A 16,926-nucleotide genomic window follows, 5' to 3' on the forward strand; every position below is an offset into this window, starting at 1 on the left:
GCATTGAACACTTTTATTCTGCATAAAATTTTGATGCAGTGGAGTACACTATACTAAGTCTTTCCCCCAGTTCTTAAATATGTTTCTAGGCACTTAAAAAGCTCACAAACGATACGTGCTGTGGATAAAATAGCTCTGGCCTGTCTGACAGATAAAGCGCGACTAAATGCTTCTCTTTCATCAGTAAGAGACCGCGTGCTAACTCTTTAAGGGAGGGAAACCTCTGAGACGCTGAAGCAGAACTCCTGCTGTCTGGCGGGGTGTTCGTCTCATAGATTCTCTTTGATGTTACCTCTGTAGGTGGACATTCCCCGTAGCTGATTCCTGGCCTTCAGAGTGCAGCGATCAGCATTGCTGATCGCACTTGTGTGCGGCAGTTACTTCATGCTTTCAGCCTCCTGGAGGAGCCCCAGGGAGGGATGGCTTTAGGGAGTTAAGGAGGTGAAAGATCTTCTTGTCCTTGCAGCAGAAAGCCTAAAATAGGACTCCTGTGGCTGGTATCACGCCGGGCAGAAGAAATAAAAGAGAATAAAAGAACATTTTTCTGCACCTAACACTGCATTCCTATGCAGAAGGAGCACAGCACATGTTTGCTGGATTAAACGGGACCGATTGAACCCTGGGATACAATCCCTCAGAAGAGAGCTCTGTGCCGGCCGGCTGCAGGTCAGCGAGCTGAGCGGGAGGGAAGGTTCACTGACCTCTCGTTCTCCCCCAGCTCCGCTCACACCCTCACAATAGCCTTCCAGGGGGGTTCGGAGTTCCCCATGCCCAGGAAAGCAGCTTCCCAGGTTCTCCTTCCAGATAGGAGCTGTGGCTGCCTAAATGTACACATACAAAGATGAGGACACTGCGCCTCTGGGGTCCCTTCTGTCCTGACCCATGGTGCTCTGACCTCAGAGTCCAGGCTGACCCCAAGCCTGCATAAGACAACCCTGAGCCCCCTTTAAAGGCATGTCCCCATCTTCCTTCTCCCAGAAAGTTTGCCTCAGACATAGGATGTGTTTACAGCTAAATGACTTATTACGTGCATAAGTCATGTCCGACTCTTTGCAACTCTATGGACCATAGTCTGCCCAGCTCCTCTGTCCATGGGATTCTCCAGGCAAGAATTCTGGAATGCGTTGCCATGTCCTTCTCCAAGGGATCTTCCCGAACCAGGGATCAAACTCACATCTCTTGTGTCTCCTGCATTGGCAGGTGGTTTCTTTACCACTGGCCCCAACTGGGAAACCCCACTTATTCATAAATGACTTATCACAATTACAGTTAAATGATTTGATTTTTAATGACAAGTTCTTAAAAGTAGAACCGTTTCTCCTTGAAACCTTTCTATTTTGTACCTTCCTTACCATGCGTAAGCTGTTTGTATGTTGTAGGGAGGACTCCTGGCCCTGAGTGACTTGACCTTCTAAGTTGTTCTGACCCTCGGTCATCACCACCAGTGCCACCCAGTCCAGGAGCCATGCAAATTGTTTTATCAGGAACAGACAGCAGGGGGAAAACCCAGCTTGCATTCTCTTGCATAATCCTCCCCTCCCGTGTGGTCAGTAGCCCTACTTGATGCCACCGGTGATAGGCTACGTAACTTTCCCAGGGTCTCCCAGCTGATTAGAAATGGACCCTGGACTCGGATCTTTCTCCCTGATGTCAGCCCACAATTAGCCACACTGACTGCAGAGCACAGATGGCTCCAAAGGTGCCACACGGACCGCACGACACAGACTTTAAACTTGATTCTTTTCCGCACCGAGTCAGATCAGATGATTTGAGAGCGGTTTTTGACTCAGGAGTTGGGGAAGCTTGGGTCAGAAAGAAGCCTTATTAACAATAATCCGTCGCATCTCTGCACCATAAACCAGGATGTGAACGGTATAGAATATAATAGGATTTGTCTACACGAGGAAGTTTTCCTCACTTTTACATCAGCAAAACCCAAAAAGCACTGCTTTACAGTGCTGATGTCACGTGTTTTTCTTTATTTTGAACAAGAAAGCTGAAAGGTGAGGCTGGTGTTGCGGGTGAATTTCTTGTGTGTGCCCGTGTGGCGTGATTCTTACATGCCGTGTACGTGCGGCCGTATTGTGTCTGTGTGTCTCAGAAAGCATCTTTCACCTACATGTAAATATACGTGAAGTGTTTATGCAGCCGAGGGGTGAGTCCGGGCAGAACCCGTCTGGGGAGCTCACTCGTCTCGATCGAGGCGATTTACAGTCTAAAGTTGAAGTGGTTCGTTCAGCAAGTATTTCTCAAGTGCCTCCTGTATGCCAGGCCTCCTCTGGTGGCCAGGGATTCAGCAGGGAACAAAATACACAGACTCTGCCCTGGAGAATTCCACGCTGATGGAAAAAGAGACAGGCGGAGCAATGGTATTTACGATAAGGATCAGGACAATCCCTGAAGCTATGGCTCCTTGTAACTTGCAGTTGGGATAATGCCTGCGGGTCTCGGGGTGGGGGTGGGGTGGGGGGCAGGGAGGGGACAGTCAGCAGAGGCCTCTCAGACCCGCTGCTCAGTCTGCTGACCCCCGCGGTCCTAAATGGTGTTCGAATCCTGCCTCCCCTTCCACCCACCCCCTACCCTGCCTTGTTTTAAGAGGAAGGTAAAATCTTGTAGGGCTGGAACAAATGTGAATACAGATCAAAGTTAAGAGGGCACAGCCTCCGGATAAACGAGTTGCTGGTGTTTTCCTATACCAGAAGGGAGAAAGTTTAGGGAAGATGGATACGTGTTAATCGATACAGGCTTCCCTGGTGTCTCAGTGGTAAAGAATTCGCCCGCAACGCGGGAGACGCAGGAGACTCGAGTTCGATCCCTGGACCAGGAAGATCCACTGGAGAAGGAAATGGCAACCTGCTTCGGACTTCCTGCCTGGAAAATCCCACGGACAGAGGAACTTGGCGGGCTACAGTCCGTGGGGACCCAAAGAATCGGGCACGACTGAGCAACTAAACAGCAGCAACATAGATACACAGGCAACCAGACAGAAGGTCCTGTAGCGCTTGAGCAAGCCATGACTGATCTTGTGTTGGCCCTGGATCTTGTTTTGTATCCACTTGCAGAGATAATAGAGAAGCAGACTCCTCCGTTGCCCCAAAGCCAGGCCCCTGTCCCGCCCTTTCCCGGTCCCATGCCGGGAGGCAGCTCACGGTCCCGGTCCCCCGACCACCCTCTTCCGCATCGTCCAGGTTTCTCTGCGCAGAAACTGGGTGTCCCCCCCACCAATTCCTGGCCAAGCAGGTGCTGTGTGTGATCTGCACCCTACCGAGCGGGACTCCCACGTTCTTTGACAGGATGACTAAGTTGTGTGTTGTGAGTGGCCGTGGGTCGGGAGCTGGGACAGCACTGCCTTCTTGCAGGGGGCCGCCGCTAGCCGCACTAACCTCTCCTTCCTCTCTGAGCTGCACCCGGCTGACCTCGCCGCTAACTGGGGCGCCTATTGTGCAGCCTGCATCCTCCTCGCTGACCTGTTCCTCTGCTTCTGTCTCTGTGTCCTCGCTGACCTCGCTGACCTGTTCCTCTGTTCTGTCTCTGTGTCCCGCGGCCAGCTGGGTGGGCAGGCTTCGGAGCTCAGTGGCCACTTCAAGTCCAGCTCCCGCGCCTCCTCCAGAGCCAGTTCTGCGCGGGCCAGCCCAGTGGTGAGTGGGTCTCTCTCTCTCTCTGGCCCCTGTCCCCTCCCTTCCTCCCTGCCTCCTGCCCTCACACCCTCATCCTGTGACCCCCAAGAAGAACCCTCCCCAACCTTCAGATGCCTGAACCCACAAACAAGCCGGAAGGTGTTCCATGGTTTAGTCCAGGTCTCAGTTTAAAACACGGGATTGGGGAAGACGCTTTTCCAAATTTACAAAAGGACGGTTCAGTGAGATCGGAATAGCCCTGCTCAAGCTTCTGAAGGACCATCTCAGAAGTCTCTGACGGGCCTTCCTGGGAGGAGGGAACTTTGCGTGGTGGGGAAGAAAGACAGCCGTGTGCATGGAAGTGTTGTTTTTTATGATTTAAAAATGGGAAGGATTCACTTCTTTATTTTTTTGTATTTGTCCCAGTTAACTTTATTTTTTTAACTTTTATTAGAGTACAGTTGATTTACAATGTGGTATCAGGTTCTGCTGTACAGCAAAGTGAATCAGTTATGCATATACATATATCTATCCTCTGTTAGATTTTTTTCCCTTATAGGTCATTACACAGTGTTGAGTGGAGTTCCCTGCGCTATACAGGAGGTCCTTATTAGTTACCTGTTTTATAGATAGTAGTGTGTATATGTTGATCCCAAACTCGCAGTTGATCCCTCCGCCCAGCTTTCCCCGCCAGTAACCAAAGGTTTGTATTCCACATCTGTGAGTCTGTTTCTGCTTTGTACATAAACTCATTTGTACCACTTTTTTAGATTGGAGGATTCACTTGTAACCTCTGTTTGGAGCGTTGTCCGTTCTTGGACCTGACCGTTTTTAGGGTAGTATGAGTGCCACGCACTCCTGGCCCTGCCCCATCGCCCTCGACGCCCTGGGTCCTCTGTTCAGAGCCTGGGAAACCGACCTCAGAGCTGCTCTGCTGTCCGTCACTCCGCATGAGATGACCCCAGGGCCGCATCAGAAAGCAGGGCCCCTGCCCTCCCGTCCCCGTCACTTAAGTCTCATTGTTGCGTATGTTTCCCCTGGTCTTGGGAGTTTTAGACAGTGTCACCACATCTGATGGTTTGTAGGAGGCAACTGTGTTATTCTTTTGACCACAAGCGATTGGCAGGCCTTTTTTGTCCAAGGGACATTTTGGGGCCTGACACAGTGACCAGGGGAGGAGCGTTCAGTGGGCAGGGGCCGGGGCTGCATGCTGAGCCACACCTCAGGGTGCCCCTCCCAATAGACCCTGGGCGGAAGGGGCACAGGTGGGCAAAGCTGATCTCTTCCCTCACCCCTGCATCCTAGAGGAGCTTGACTGAGGCTCCTAACACTCACACAAGCCCGCTGTTAGCTGTCTAAAGTTTAGGAAGTCTTCCTGGTCATCAAGAAGAGACGTGGGGGTGAGTCTCCTCCCTGCCCAGGTGCGCCTGTGGGCATTGCTGCTTTGTTTTTTAAACTAGATGCCGCCTTTGAAAGCCAGGAGGTTTCTCACCCCATGCAGGCTATCTGCAGCTCCTGGAGGAGCAGGCCAAAGGATCGCTTTTGCAGATGGAGCCCGTGTTGCTGAGTCAGGGACCTCCATACCCCCACGCCTGCCCAGCTCTCCCTGCTGCCAAGGCCAAGGCCAGAGGTGTCCCTCACTGGGCTGTATGGGTGCTTTCCTGATAGTAATGTTCTGTGCACTGTTTGCGTATCGAGGGTGCAGAAGCAGAAGGCAGATAAGAAAGCTAAGTATTAGAACAGGAGAGCCTGTTTCTCGGTGGAAATGAAGGCCGCCCCCTCTGTGAGCCCCCCGTCCCCCCAGCAGGGAGGCCGCCCCCTCTGTGTGAGACACCCCCACCACCCTCACAGTCCTGTGACACCCCCGTCCCCCCAGCCATGAGGGGAATAGAAGCCATGTCCTGACCGTGCTGAGGGGGGGCAGAGGGGACCTGGGGTGACAGACACCCCACAAAGCCCCCTGCTTACTGCCGCACCCAGGGCCCATCAAGCCGGGACAGGAAGACTTTGAGCTGTTCAGTGACACGTGAGTGCGGTGGTCAGACCCGGAGGGTCGCTTCTCCTGATGCGACAGATATGAGCGAAGTGCCCCGTTTGTGAGCTCAGGACTCCGCGGTCAGCAGCCCGCGCCTGCGAGGGCCGGCCTGCCTCCACCTTCGGGCCCGAGATTGTGTGTTTCAGACACACACAGTCCGGGTAAAACCTTCAGCCTGGCAGGAGTCACATTCTGTGCGATGACTAACAGGGTGTAACACTCTCCAGTGCTCATTTTTTGGGAAAAATGAAAGTTCACGGTTGTCAAAAGAGGCTGAGGCCTGACCCCGCACCAGTCCCCGGCCCGGCATGGCTTGGTGGGACCGGCAGCTGTGAACAGTGCTGGTCTGACCACTTTGGCTTTACTCGGGCTTCAGGATAAAGCCGCAGAGTAGCATCTCAGTCAAGCTCCCCAGACCTGAGACCAAAAGTGAAAGTGAAAGTTGCTCAGTCGTGTCCGACTCTTGGTGACCCCATTGACTATACAGTCCTTGGAATTCTCCGGGCCAGAATACTGGAGTGGGTAGCCTTTCCCTTCTCCAGGGGATCTTCCCAACCCAGAGATCAACCTCGGTCTCCCGCACTGCAGGCAGATTCTTTTCCAGCTGAGCCACCAGGGAATCCCAAGAATACTGCAGTGGGTAGCCTATCCCTTCTCCAGGGGAGCTTCCCCAACCAGGGATTGAACCCAGGTCTCCCGCGTTGCAGGTGGATTCTTTACCAACTGAGCTATCAGGGAAGCCCCAAGAGATGGAAACCAGATACAAGTTCCTCTGTCATCTGCTTCTTAAACCTGAGAACAGTTTACTCAGAATATGGGTTTAGTGGACGCAAGAGAGGTGAGCGTTCACCGGGCCATCGTCCCTGGGGCCTGATAAGGAGAGGTGGGCGTCTCTTTGTAACTGGGGGGCCTGGCCACACCTGCCCCACCACCTCTTGGTCCCTTGAGAGTCCTGGGTTTGCAAGACTTCCAGGGACTTGACTGAGCTGAACCTTCAGTTCACTGCACACAGGTCATCGGTCCAGTCTCCGCTCTCCCCTGAGTCATCTGCTCGTTTATAAAGGTCACTGACTGAGGTTGGCACAGTCAGTGAGCAAAGGTCAGCATCTGGGCCCCTCACGATGCGGGGGTGGGGAGGGGGACCTCAGAGCTGAGGACGCCTCTGTGTGAGGCCCTCAGGAGGCAGAGACACTCTGGCTGTGCAGGGCGGTTCCCCAGGGCGTGTGGTTACAGTGGCTCTTGGCCATTGCAAGGCCAGAACATGGGCAGCACCCTTGGCCTCTGCAGAGTCGGAGGACTCAGCTGAGCTAGCCCTTGGCCCTGTGCTTCCAGAGCTCAGTCTCTTCCTTGGAATCGGCTCGTTTCTATTTTCTGAGTCCTGGGCGGTCCCAGCACTGGAAAGGGGTGGGTGTTTGTATTTTGGGCTTGCGAGACCGGCAGAGTGCAAGTGGGTGTACTTGACCGTGTTGATTGGAAAGAGTCCAGGAAACTTGTGCTCAGACTCCCCTGGCCCTCCTGCCTGGCAGGGAGGAGCCGCAGGGGCAGGCGGGGCCTCAGGGAGAGGACCCTGGGGGCAACTGACCTGGCCTCTCAGAGGGACGCAGGGCAGGAAGGGAGGAGGGATTCCAAGAACCCAGGCTAAAGTTCACAGCTCTCATTCCTTCCTGGGGACACCTGGCCAGGCATGTAGGCTTCCTGAGCTCCACCTGTAAAGACGGGTAATTGATACTCTTGAAACGTAAAGACAAGAAGAGATTTGAGTTGATAACCTGCTTCTCCTGGGGCGAGTTTTCCAGGGGTGGGAGTGCTGTCCCCCGTGGCTCATGGGGAATGTCCCCAGCTGTGATCCAGCATGAATATAGTCCCAGTGGGGTTTCTGTGAGCCAGAGCAGGGGACAGGAAGGAAGCATGAGCCATGGCAGCTCTGGGCAGCTCTGAGTGTGGATGGCAGGCTGGTGCCCTGGGGGACGGGCGAGGGGAGCACTATCCAAGAGCAAACTAACCAGAATGAGGGAGGTGACAGCTTGTCCCACTTTGAGAAAACCGAGGTGCCTCTGCACCCGAAGGGTGCCCCACCCGCCAGTCCTCCAGCCTTGGGGGGAGCAGAGAGGACCCCACCCCGTCTCAGGAGGGCACACGCTTCACATTCTGTAGGCAAGCTGTGTTTCCTTCTCCGACGAGCCCAGAGTGTTCCTGTTGAGGAAGTTGGGGTCTGTTCATTCAGCCAGTGTTTATCGAATGTTCCAGGCACAGAGCTGCAGGGGAAAGACATCACCTGTCTCCGGCAGGGACGCACAGGCCGGGGAGGCAGACCTCAACAAATGGGTGAGATACAGTGTGGAACTCAGAGCACAGGTTCTGGGGTGGGGATAGAGGGGTGGGTAGGGTGCTTCTGGAGAGCTGGACCCAGGAGGCTGGGTGAGCCAGGCCTGGAGGGGCCAGTGCAGCCATGTCCCCCACGCCTCAGGGTCCCACTCGGACCCAGTGAAGCTGCCAGGGCTCTGAAGCATCCTCGGGGTGTTCCACGTGGAGCCCAGGTTCACGCGCCCCTAGCATCCTCGGGGTGCCCTGCGTGGAACCCAGGTTCATGCACCCCTAGCATCCTCGGGGTGACCCACATGGAACCCAGGTTCACGTGCCCCTAGCATCCTCGGGGTGCTCCGCGTGGAGCCCAGGTTCATGCGCCCCTAGCATCCTCGGGGTGCCCTGCGTGGAACCCAGGTTCACGTGCCCCTAGCATCCTCGGGGTGCCCTGCGTGGAACCCAGGTTCATGCGCCCCTAGCATCCTCGGGGTGACCCACATGGAACCCAGGTTCACGCGCCCCTAGCATCCTCGGGGTGCCCTGCGTGGAGCCCAGGTTCACGTGCTCCTAGCATCCTCGGGGTGCTCCGCGTGGAGCCCAGGTTCATGCGCCCCTAGCATCCTCGGGGTGCCCTGCGTGGAGCCCAGGTTCATGCGCCCCTAGCATCCTCGGGGTGACCCACATGGAACCCAGGTTCACGCGCCCCTAGCATCCTCGGGGTGCCCTGTGTGGAGCCCAGGTTCACGTGGCGCTGTGCTCACAGAGAAGCCTGAGTGGTGAACAGGAACCCTGGTCCCCTATGACCCAGGAAAACAAAAGGCTGTAGTGACTCATGTTCAGGTCTTGTAAAGAGGTGAGGGCAGGAATCGGGTGGAAAAAACAGGTCTTGAATTATGAATACAATAGTTGAAGGCCGAGTCATCCAGATGAGGTCAATATTGTTGGACTGAAAACCAGGAGTTTCCAGTCTAATACTAGGCTCCACTGCTGTTTACATTTGAGGGGTGTTTCTGAGCAGTGTTCACTGCTGTCTGTTGGTTTCTCGAGAGGGAGCCTGTGGTGACCTGCCTCTGTCTGTGGTCCCGTTTCCTGCCTGGGGGCTGGACACCACGAGGAGAAGTTGCTTTGTCTCCAAACCCTTGGCTCGGGTCTCCCTGCGCCCACATACTGGGCTCTGTGTCCAGGAGGGTGGGCCAGTCGGGTGCTGATATGCCAAACCTGGGATTTAAAACCTTACCAGACATGATACTTAAGTGAGGCTAAATAGTAAGCTCACTTAGACCCCGTTTTAGAAGGTTGGAATTAATAAAATACTTAATGTGCTACTTTCAGCTTTTGTTTTTGAAAGGAAAACGTGAAAGCGTTAGTTGCTCAGTCATGTCCAGCTCTTTGAGACCCTATGGACTATAGCTTGCTGGGCTCCTCTGTCTGTGGGATTCTCCAGGCAAGAATAGTGAAGAGGGCAGACATTCCCTTCTCCAGGGGATCTTCCCAACCCAGGGATGGAAGCCAGGTCTCCTGCACTGCAGGCAGATTCTTTACCATCTGAGCCACCAGGGAGGGAAGAGTTGACATAATTCAAAATGTCAAAGAAATTTTTCGGAAATGGTTATCTCCCAAAGATTTTTTTTTTAATTGTTATTGTTGCTTTACAATGTTGTATTAGTTTCTGCTGTACAGCAAAGCGAAGCAGCTATACATATATCTCGGGGTTTGTTTTTTTTTTTGGATTTCCTTCCCATTTAGGTTACAGAGAGCACTGACTAGAGTTCTCAGTTCTCTGCAACAGGTCCTCATTAGTGATCTGTTTTATACAGAGCAGTGTACATGAGTGTATATATGGTGTATATATGTCAGTCTCAGTCTCCCAGTTCTTCCCACCCCCCTTTCCTTTCTTGGTGTCCGTATGTTTGTGCTCTCCCATAGATTTTAAAAGATGCCCTTGTATACACTCTATCGTGATTTGCATATTTCAAAAGCCTGTTCCTATGACGTTTTCACATCCACCTAAGGTGTTTAGTATCGCTCAGTAAATGAGAATAAGAGGGTTAATAGGCCGCAAGATCCATGGTGCCGCCACCCTGTCTGGGATGAAGAGGCGAGGTCCGCAGAGTCCTGTGGCTCGTGCCGGGTCCCGTGCTGCCGTGGCTGCGGCCTGCGGGGGTGTGTGTCGCCCACAACATCCTCCGGGTCACTTTGTGCAGCAGCCACGATGGTGTTTGAAAGCCCTCCATCTATTCTGTTTCTTTGTATGTTACTTTCAAAGATAAAGTGCTGTGCTTTATGTCAACTTAAACTCACTCTTGGGGTTCCTTGCTTGTCTGTTCATTTTTCAGGGGCAGTCAGAGGTGCCCCGCCCCACCAAGGCTCCCTGGGCACGTCCTCCTCCACGCGACACGGGCTGCCACCTGGTGGCAACCCGAGGGGCTGCAGTGGCAGCACACCAGTTCAGTCTCTGCGACCCCGTGGACTGCAGCCCCCCAGGCCTCCCGTCCTTCACCATCTCCCGGAGCTGGCTCAGAGTCATGTCCATCGAGTCACTGATGCCAGCCAACCATCTCATCCTCTGTCACCCCCTTCTCCTCCTGCCTTCAGTCTTTCCCAGCATCAGGGTCTTTTCTAATGAGTCTTTGTGGCCAAAGTTTTGGAGCTTCAGCTTCAGCATCAGTCCTTCCAATGAATATTAAGGGTTGGTTTCCTTTAGGATGGACTGGTTGGATCTCCTTGCTGTCCAAGGGTCTTCTCCAGCACCACAGTTCAAAAGCATCAATTCTTCAGCGCTCAGCCTTCCTATGGTCCAACTCACATCTGTACGTGACTACAGGAGAAACCATAGCACCACTTCTCTTTCTTTAATTGATGTACAGTTGATTTACATTGTAGTGTTAATTTCTGCTGTACAACAAAGTGATTCAGTTATATATGCATATACATCTTTTTTCAGATTCTGTTTCCTCATGGGTTATTATAAAGTATTGAGTACAGTTCCCGGTGCTATGCAGTAGATACATGTTATCCATTTTGTATATAGTAGTGTGTGGGTCTGTTAATCCCAACCTCCTAATTTATTCCTACCCACCACATTTCCCCTTTGGTAACTATAAGCTTGTTTTCTTATTTTTTTTAAAAAAAATTTTATTGAAGTGTAGTTGATTGACACTGTTGTGTTAATTTCTGCTGTACAGAAAAGTGGTTGTTATACATATATATATATATATATACATTCTTTTTCATGTTCTTTTCCAAGGATATGGAATATAGTTTAGTTCCCTGTGCTCTACAGGAGGGGCTTCCCAGGTGGCTCATTGGTAAAGAACCTGCCTACCAATGCAGGAGACACAGGAGATGTGGGTTCAATCCCTAAGTTGGGAAGATCCCCTAGAGGAGGAAATGGCAAAGTACCCCAGTATTCTTGCCTGGAAAATTCCAAGGACAGAGGAGCCTGGCGGACTACAGTCCATAGAGTTGCAAAGAGTAGGACACGACTCAGTTACTCATGAGCAGTGGAAAAATTGCAGCCATTGTCTCCACTGCTTTCTCTTGCTTGGAGACCAAGGTTAGTGATAGCCGAAAGTAAAACCCTGTGTGGTTGCATCTTCCAGCCCCTGGAGCCCTGGTTATATCCTCACGTTCCGATCACAGTTACTGTGGTGGGTGAATGAGGCTGGTGCCATCCGGTCTACACTCGGTTCTGCACGCAGTGTAGAAATACCTGTCAAATCAACCTGTTCGGATTCAGATCATTCACAAATCACTTTCCTGTGGAAACTGCAAAAGTTGAAAAACCACACAACGGACCTCAACCAGGCATAGTGAGCTGCCCACGGGCCACCCATGTGCCACCAAGAGTGTCCAAGAGCCTCGTGGCACCTAGTGTTTGAGTCACAAAAGAAGCCAATGCTTTATCTTATTGTTCTCTTTCCCCCTAAATCCAGATTCTCCATTTAATGTGTTTCTGTATTTAACATGTGTCCATTTTCCCCTCCAGGTTGAAGAGAGACCAGAAAAAGACTTCACTGAAAAGGTAAAGAATTTCTGTAGAGCTTTTTATGATGTCATGCAGAAATCAGAGGGCCCTGAAATTTACGGGTAAAACTAACCGGAAAGTGGATTGCTTGATTGAAGAGAGAATTTCACCACGTAGTGAAGCAGACTAGTGAGTGACTCCCCAGCCGGCGTCACCACCTTTGGGGGGGTCCCCTCCCAGTGTGTGTTTAAATCTTTCAGAACAGTGAAGGAATTCAACGATGGGCCCAGCCGTGGAGCTCACAGTTGATCCAACAAACCTCCAGCATTCATGAGGCCCCTTGAGATGAGGCCCTTCTCTTTGTGACTCGCCATAAACCCACCAAAGATTTTCCAGTTTAGAGACTGACTCCAAGTAAAGGAACCATTCTGGTAGACTGAGAAGCAGTTCTGATTTGGGCTGAAATCCCATTTGCTCTTTGCCACGTCGCAGGGGTCTCGCAGCCTGCCTGGCCTGTCTGCAGCCACACTGGCCTCCCTGGGTGGGACTTCTTCTCGGAGGGGCAGTGGGGACACCTCCATCTCCATTGACACCGAGGCTTCTATCCGGGAGATCAAGGTAAGGCTCTCTGCTTAACGCATGAGCCAGAGAAATCGCTGTGGAAAGCAGTCTTCGAGTAAAACAAGATTGAGTTTGTAAAATCCCAGCTCTTTCTTCTTGGTTAAGTCTTCCCTGCCTCCCCTAAGCTCCGTGATCCAGTAACAGCAGGGTCCAGCCCAGTTCTGGTGTCCTGCAGGAAGCCACCCCTGACCTCCCCGCCCCGGCGGGGCTCACCTGCGCTGGGATTCCTCAGCTCCCTGGGCACACCTGGGCGGGAGCCCGTACCACACTGCCCAGAGGCACTCAGCGACCTCTGCACACAGGGCAGGTGCAGACACTCCGTCCTCAGCGCTTGAAGGTGTTGGACACAGAGTCCTCACCGCTCCCAAGGGTCGCACTCTGCCCTTGGAGCACCCCTGCCCTCTGCCTTCAACACGCCCTCCCTGCCCTGCTGTAATCGGCTTCCAGTCGACCCCGTCATGGCATTTTAGTGATTTTTTCCTCCTCCCACTGGAATGTGTACACTGTTCTCTGTTACATCTCAACACTGAGCGTGTGACCGAGAAATGGCCTCTACTGGTCAAAGCAACTGGGGACACCCCGTCTGGATAGGAGGCCGGGCAGAGGGAAGGCCAAGTCACCAGACCTTGTGTCCACTGGAGAGAGAGCCAAGGCCTGCGAGGTGCTTCGAGGTCAGGTTTGGCCTCATTTGTGGACACACTTTCTAATAATGAAATCTGGCCGCGAGAGAACCCGCCACCCCTGCTGCTGTCTGAACTGCGGGGTGTCCTTTCCCAGGGAGCCCAGAGCGTCGGGGCTGGTGGGGAACCAGCTTCCCTGCAGACACCTTCCAGCTCCCCTGCTTTCTAGAATCGTTTCTGATCGCTCTTCCTGACATGTCCCCACCCCCGAACTGCCCCTCAGCCTCCTGCAGCCTGGGGCGTCCTTCCCTGCCTCGAGGTAACGTTTGCTGCAGTCATACTCTGTCTCTGCTCTGGGCTCGTGAGTCTCACCCCTTTGATCAATAAGGATTTACTGAGATTCCAGCTCATACCGGACACCGGCCTCCGGGAATGTGGGGGTGGACCAGACAGGAAGGCAGAGACCTGGTGCTCCGTAAGGGTGGGGGCAAGGCTTTGCTGGTTTCCATCTTCAGCATCTTGCTCTGTATGTAGCTCAGAGTAGAACTCAAAAGAGCTTGAATGAACTGTTAAATGTGAGCAAATTAACTGGTTCCATTCTCAGAAGCACGTTTGCCTGTTTTATAAAGTTGTGTCAAAATATATGAAGACATCTACGTCTGATAAAGTTGTGTGAAAGTGTTATATGAGACACACCGAAATTTTCGTCTTTGTAGTATTGAAATTCATCTTATTTTTCTTTTAACACTTAAAAAGATGAGAAGATCGCTGCTAAGACCACCCAAATAAGGGGGCTGCCTCTCCTTCTCTGTGGTCTCTGTCCGTTTCTTTTTTTCCCCCTTTGACATCATTTGCCTTTTTTGCCGTTTCCCCCAGGAACTCAATGAGTTAAAGGACCAGATTCAGGATGTAGAAGGCAAATACATGCAGGGATTGAAAGAGATGAAGGTACCAGCTTATGGAAGCGTGGGCTCATGGAATTAACCCAACTTAACTGTAAAAACCCTCCAGAAGGCCTTCAGATTGCATGCTTGCTCTGAAGAGGCTCCAGACTGTAGACCTCAATGTGGCAGCAATGCTAGAAGCCTGGGTGTGTGTGTTCATGGTTTACACAAAAGCAGCTTTTACATCAAGACCTGAAAATTGTAACTCACTAGAAAAACTTACTAACTCGTTTTCCTGATGCATGTATTTTCTCACTGTCCTCCCACCACCACACCCGAGTTCAAACCACCTTCTCATTTCCTACAGAAGTGTACCCTCCGTGGTACACTCCCAACCCACCCAGAGAAGGATTTGGGGTTTTCTCCACTTACCTACAGACCTTACATAACAAACACTGCTTCGTCTTAATTTGCTTCTCAAAACACCTGATGTCTCCCAGTAAGGAAGTTCGGTTGCTGTGCTTTTGAAACACACAAATTATTTGCATCCTGTGCCATTTTACTAATGGAAGCGATGTCTGAATATGTATCATCTTGAATTTATTTGAGTAAATACCCAGTACTTGTAGAAGGTGGAGTTACTGTGTTGTGCCAACAGGAAATTGAGTTGCCAGGCTCCCTGAAGGTGAGGTGGGGAGTCGAGGGCTGTTCTCTGAGTTCACTGGGCAGTGAGAGAGGGTAAATCTGTGATTTCCTTTTCAACTTCCAGGAAAATACCCCCGAAACAGTCTGAATTCAGTATCCCAGGGGTGCCAAACCACATGACTGATCACTTGCTTGTTTGTGACCTCTCTTGTGTGTGTGTGCTAAGTTGCTTCAGTCATGTCCAACTCTTTGTGACCCCATGGACTGTAGCCCGCCAGGCTCCTCTGTCCACAGGATTCTCCAGGCAAGAACACTGGAGTGGGTTGCCAGGCCCTCCTCAGGGGATCTTCCCGACCCAGGGATCGAACCCACATCTCAGTTATGTCTCCTGCATTGCAGATGGGTTCTTTACCACTAGTGCCACCTGGGAAGCCCTATGACCTCTCTTTAGGGTGGGGATTAAGATTCTGGCTTTCATCTCCTGGTGGTGCTGAGAAGGGAGCCACGGAAGCAGCCCAGGAATGACAGGTCCCACCTGAAATCTTTGCCCTCGTTTGTGAGTGCAGGCGAGCATCGCTGGTCTCCATGGAGCCCCGGGTAGCACCCAACAGGACGCACCCAGAGGAGCCCACCCTTCTGTAGCTCAGGGTCCTTTGCTGCCCTCTGTTCTCCTGGGGTCGCCTTCCCCTGATCTGTGTTCCGGAACCCACACACTGCTATACCCTGTTGCCTGCCCTGCCAGGGTGTGAGCCCCGGGTGAGCGTGTTTATTTTGGAGGCTCTTTGCTTCATTGTCATTTCAAAGGAATGGCGTTTGCCTTTCTAGGACCTGCCCAGAGAGGCCTGAGGTGCTTGTTGAGTTTTCCTCTGAGTTGAAGATATGAAATTGCACTTAAGCCTCTCCTGGCTCATCAGTTGCCATGGGGACGATGGGCAGCTGGTGGCAGGTGTTCTCTCGCCCCTACCCACTCTCACTGGCGCTGTCCCAGGTCCTGATCACGTGTCTGGAGCGGGCATGTCAGGCGCCTGTTGAACAGCCCAGCCCAGTTCAGAACCCACAGCTGGACTCTGCCACCTCTGTGACCAGCACCTTCTCCACCTGGGGTCCCCCTTGTCCTAAGGACTGTAGACTATTTTCATCTCTAGACACAGTTAATAACTAATTTCCAAGCCACAAGAATTTGAGCAAATTAAAAGGAGGACATTCTGGGCAATCAAAAATTGCCATGTTTCTTCTGATTCATTTGCTCTAAGAAATAAAATGTAAATTTAGAGCTGAGTTTTAGGGGTTTTGTTAAAAAATACTGAACTGATCCGTGTTTTGTTTTCTTACTACAATTTCAAAAACCTGACCTGGTTTCTGCAGGACTCACTAGCAGAAGTTGAGGAGAAATATAAGAAGGCTATGGTTTCCAACGCTCAGCTAGACAATGAGAAGACGAACTTCATGTACCAGGTCGACACGCTAAAGGACATGCTGCTGGAGCTGGAAGAGCAGCTGGCCGAGTCCAGGCGGCAGTACGAGGAGAAGAGCAAAGTACGTGCCCCCCATGCGGGGAAGAGTGACTGTGTGTGTGTAGATGGTGTGTGTGAGGGTGGGAGAGCATACACATAAGTGATACACACAAGGATGGGAGAATGTATATGTGTGTGCATATATATGTATACACACACACATATATAGGGCTTCCCCAGTGGCTCAGTGGTACAGAATCTGCCTGCAATGCAGGAGATGGAAGTTTGATCCCTGGATCATTAAGATCCCCTGGAGAAGGAAATAGCAACCCACTCCAGTATTCTTGCCTGGGAAATCCCATGGACAGAGGAGCCTGATGGGCTACAGTCCATGGGGCCACAAAAGAGTTGGACATGACTTAGCAACTAAACAACAACAAGAATTTATATACATATATTTGGTATATATAAGGATGGTAGAATATATATATAAATGATACATGTAAGGATAGAGTATATATTAAATGGTCTATGTAAGAATGGGAGAATATATATACACACACACACACATATATATATATGTAATTATGGTAGAATATATACATATATATGATATTATTAATATGTTGAGTCTGTGATGCGCTATCCAACCATCTCGTTTCCTGTCACCCTCTTCTCCTCCTGCCTTCAGTCTTTCCCAGCATCAGGGTCTTTTCCATCAGAGTCTTTTTGTCTCTTTACATCAGGTGGCCAAAGTATTGGAGCTTCAGCTTCAGCAT

At 51.6% G+C, this 16,926-nt stretch overlaps 1 protein-coding gene across 50 annotated transcripts in view; it reads left to right on the forward strand.

The window, feature by feature from the left end:
- Positions 1–16,926, forward strand: part of LRRFIP1 (LRR binding FLII interacting protein 1) — a 157,863-nt gene that overhangs the window by 118,489 nt on the left and 22,448 nt on the right. For 30 of the 50 annotated variants that reach the window (XM_081491161.1, XM_081491145.1, XM_081491159.1 and 27 more), the window contains 5 exons: positions 3,549–3,638; positions 11,945–11,980; positions 12,416–12,541; positions 14,041–14,112; positions 16,059–16,229. In XM_081491161.1, coding sequence (XP_081347287.1) covers positions 3,549–3,638; positions 11,945–11,980; positions 12,416–12,541; positions 14,041–14,112; positions 16,059–16,229 — 495 coding nt within the window. Of the gene's footprint in view, positions 1–3,548; positions 3,639–7,899; positions 7,978–11,944; positions 11,981–12,415; positions 12,542–14,040; positions 14,113–16,058; positions 16,230–16,926 lie in introns of all 50 variants that reach the window. The other 20 variants (XM_081491172.1, XM_081491129.1, XM_081491132.1 and 17 more) reach the window with 5 other exon arrangements.

The sequence above is a fragment of the Giraffa tippelskirchi genome, chromosome 5, assembly GCF_054371585.1.
Source record: "Giraffa tippelskirchi isolate mGirTip1 chromosome 5, T2T-mGirTip1v1.2.pri, whole genome shotgun sequence".
NCBI lineage: Eukaryota > Metazoa > Chordata > Mammalia > Artiodactyla > Giraffidae > Giraffa > Giraffa tippelskirchi.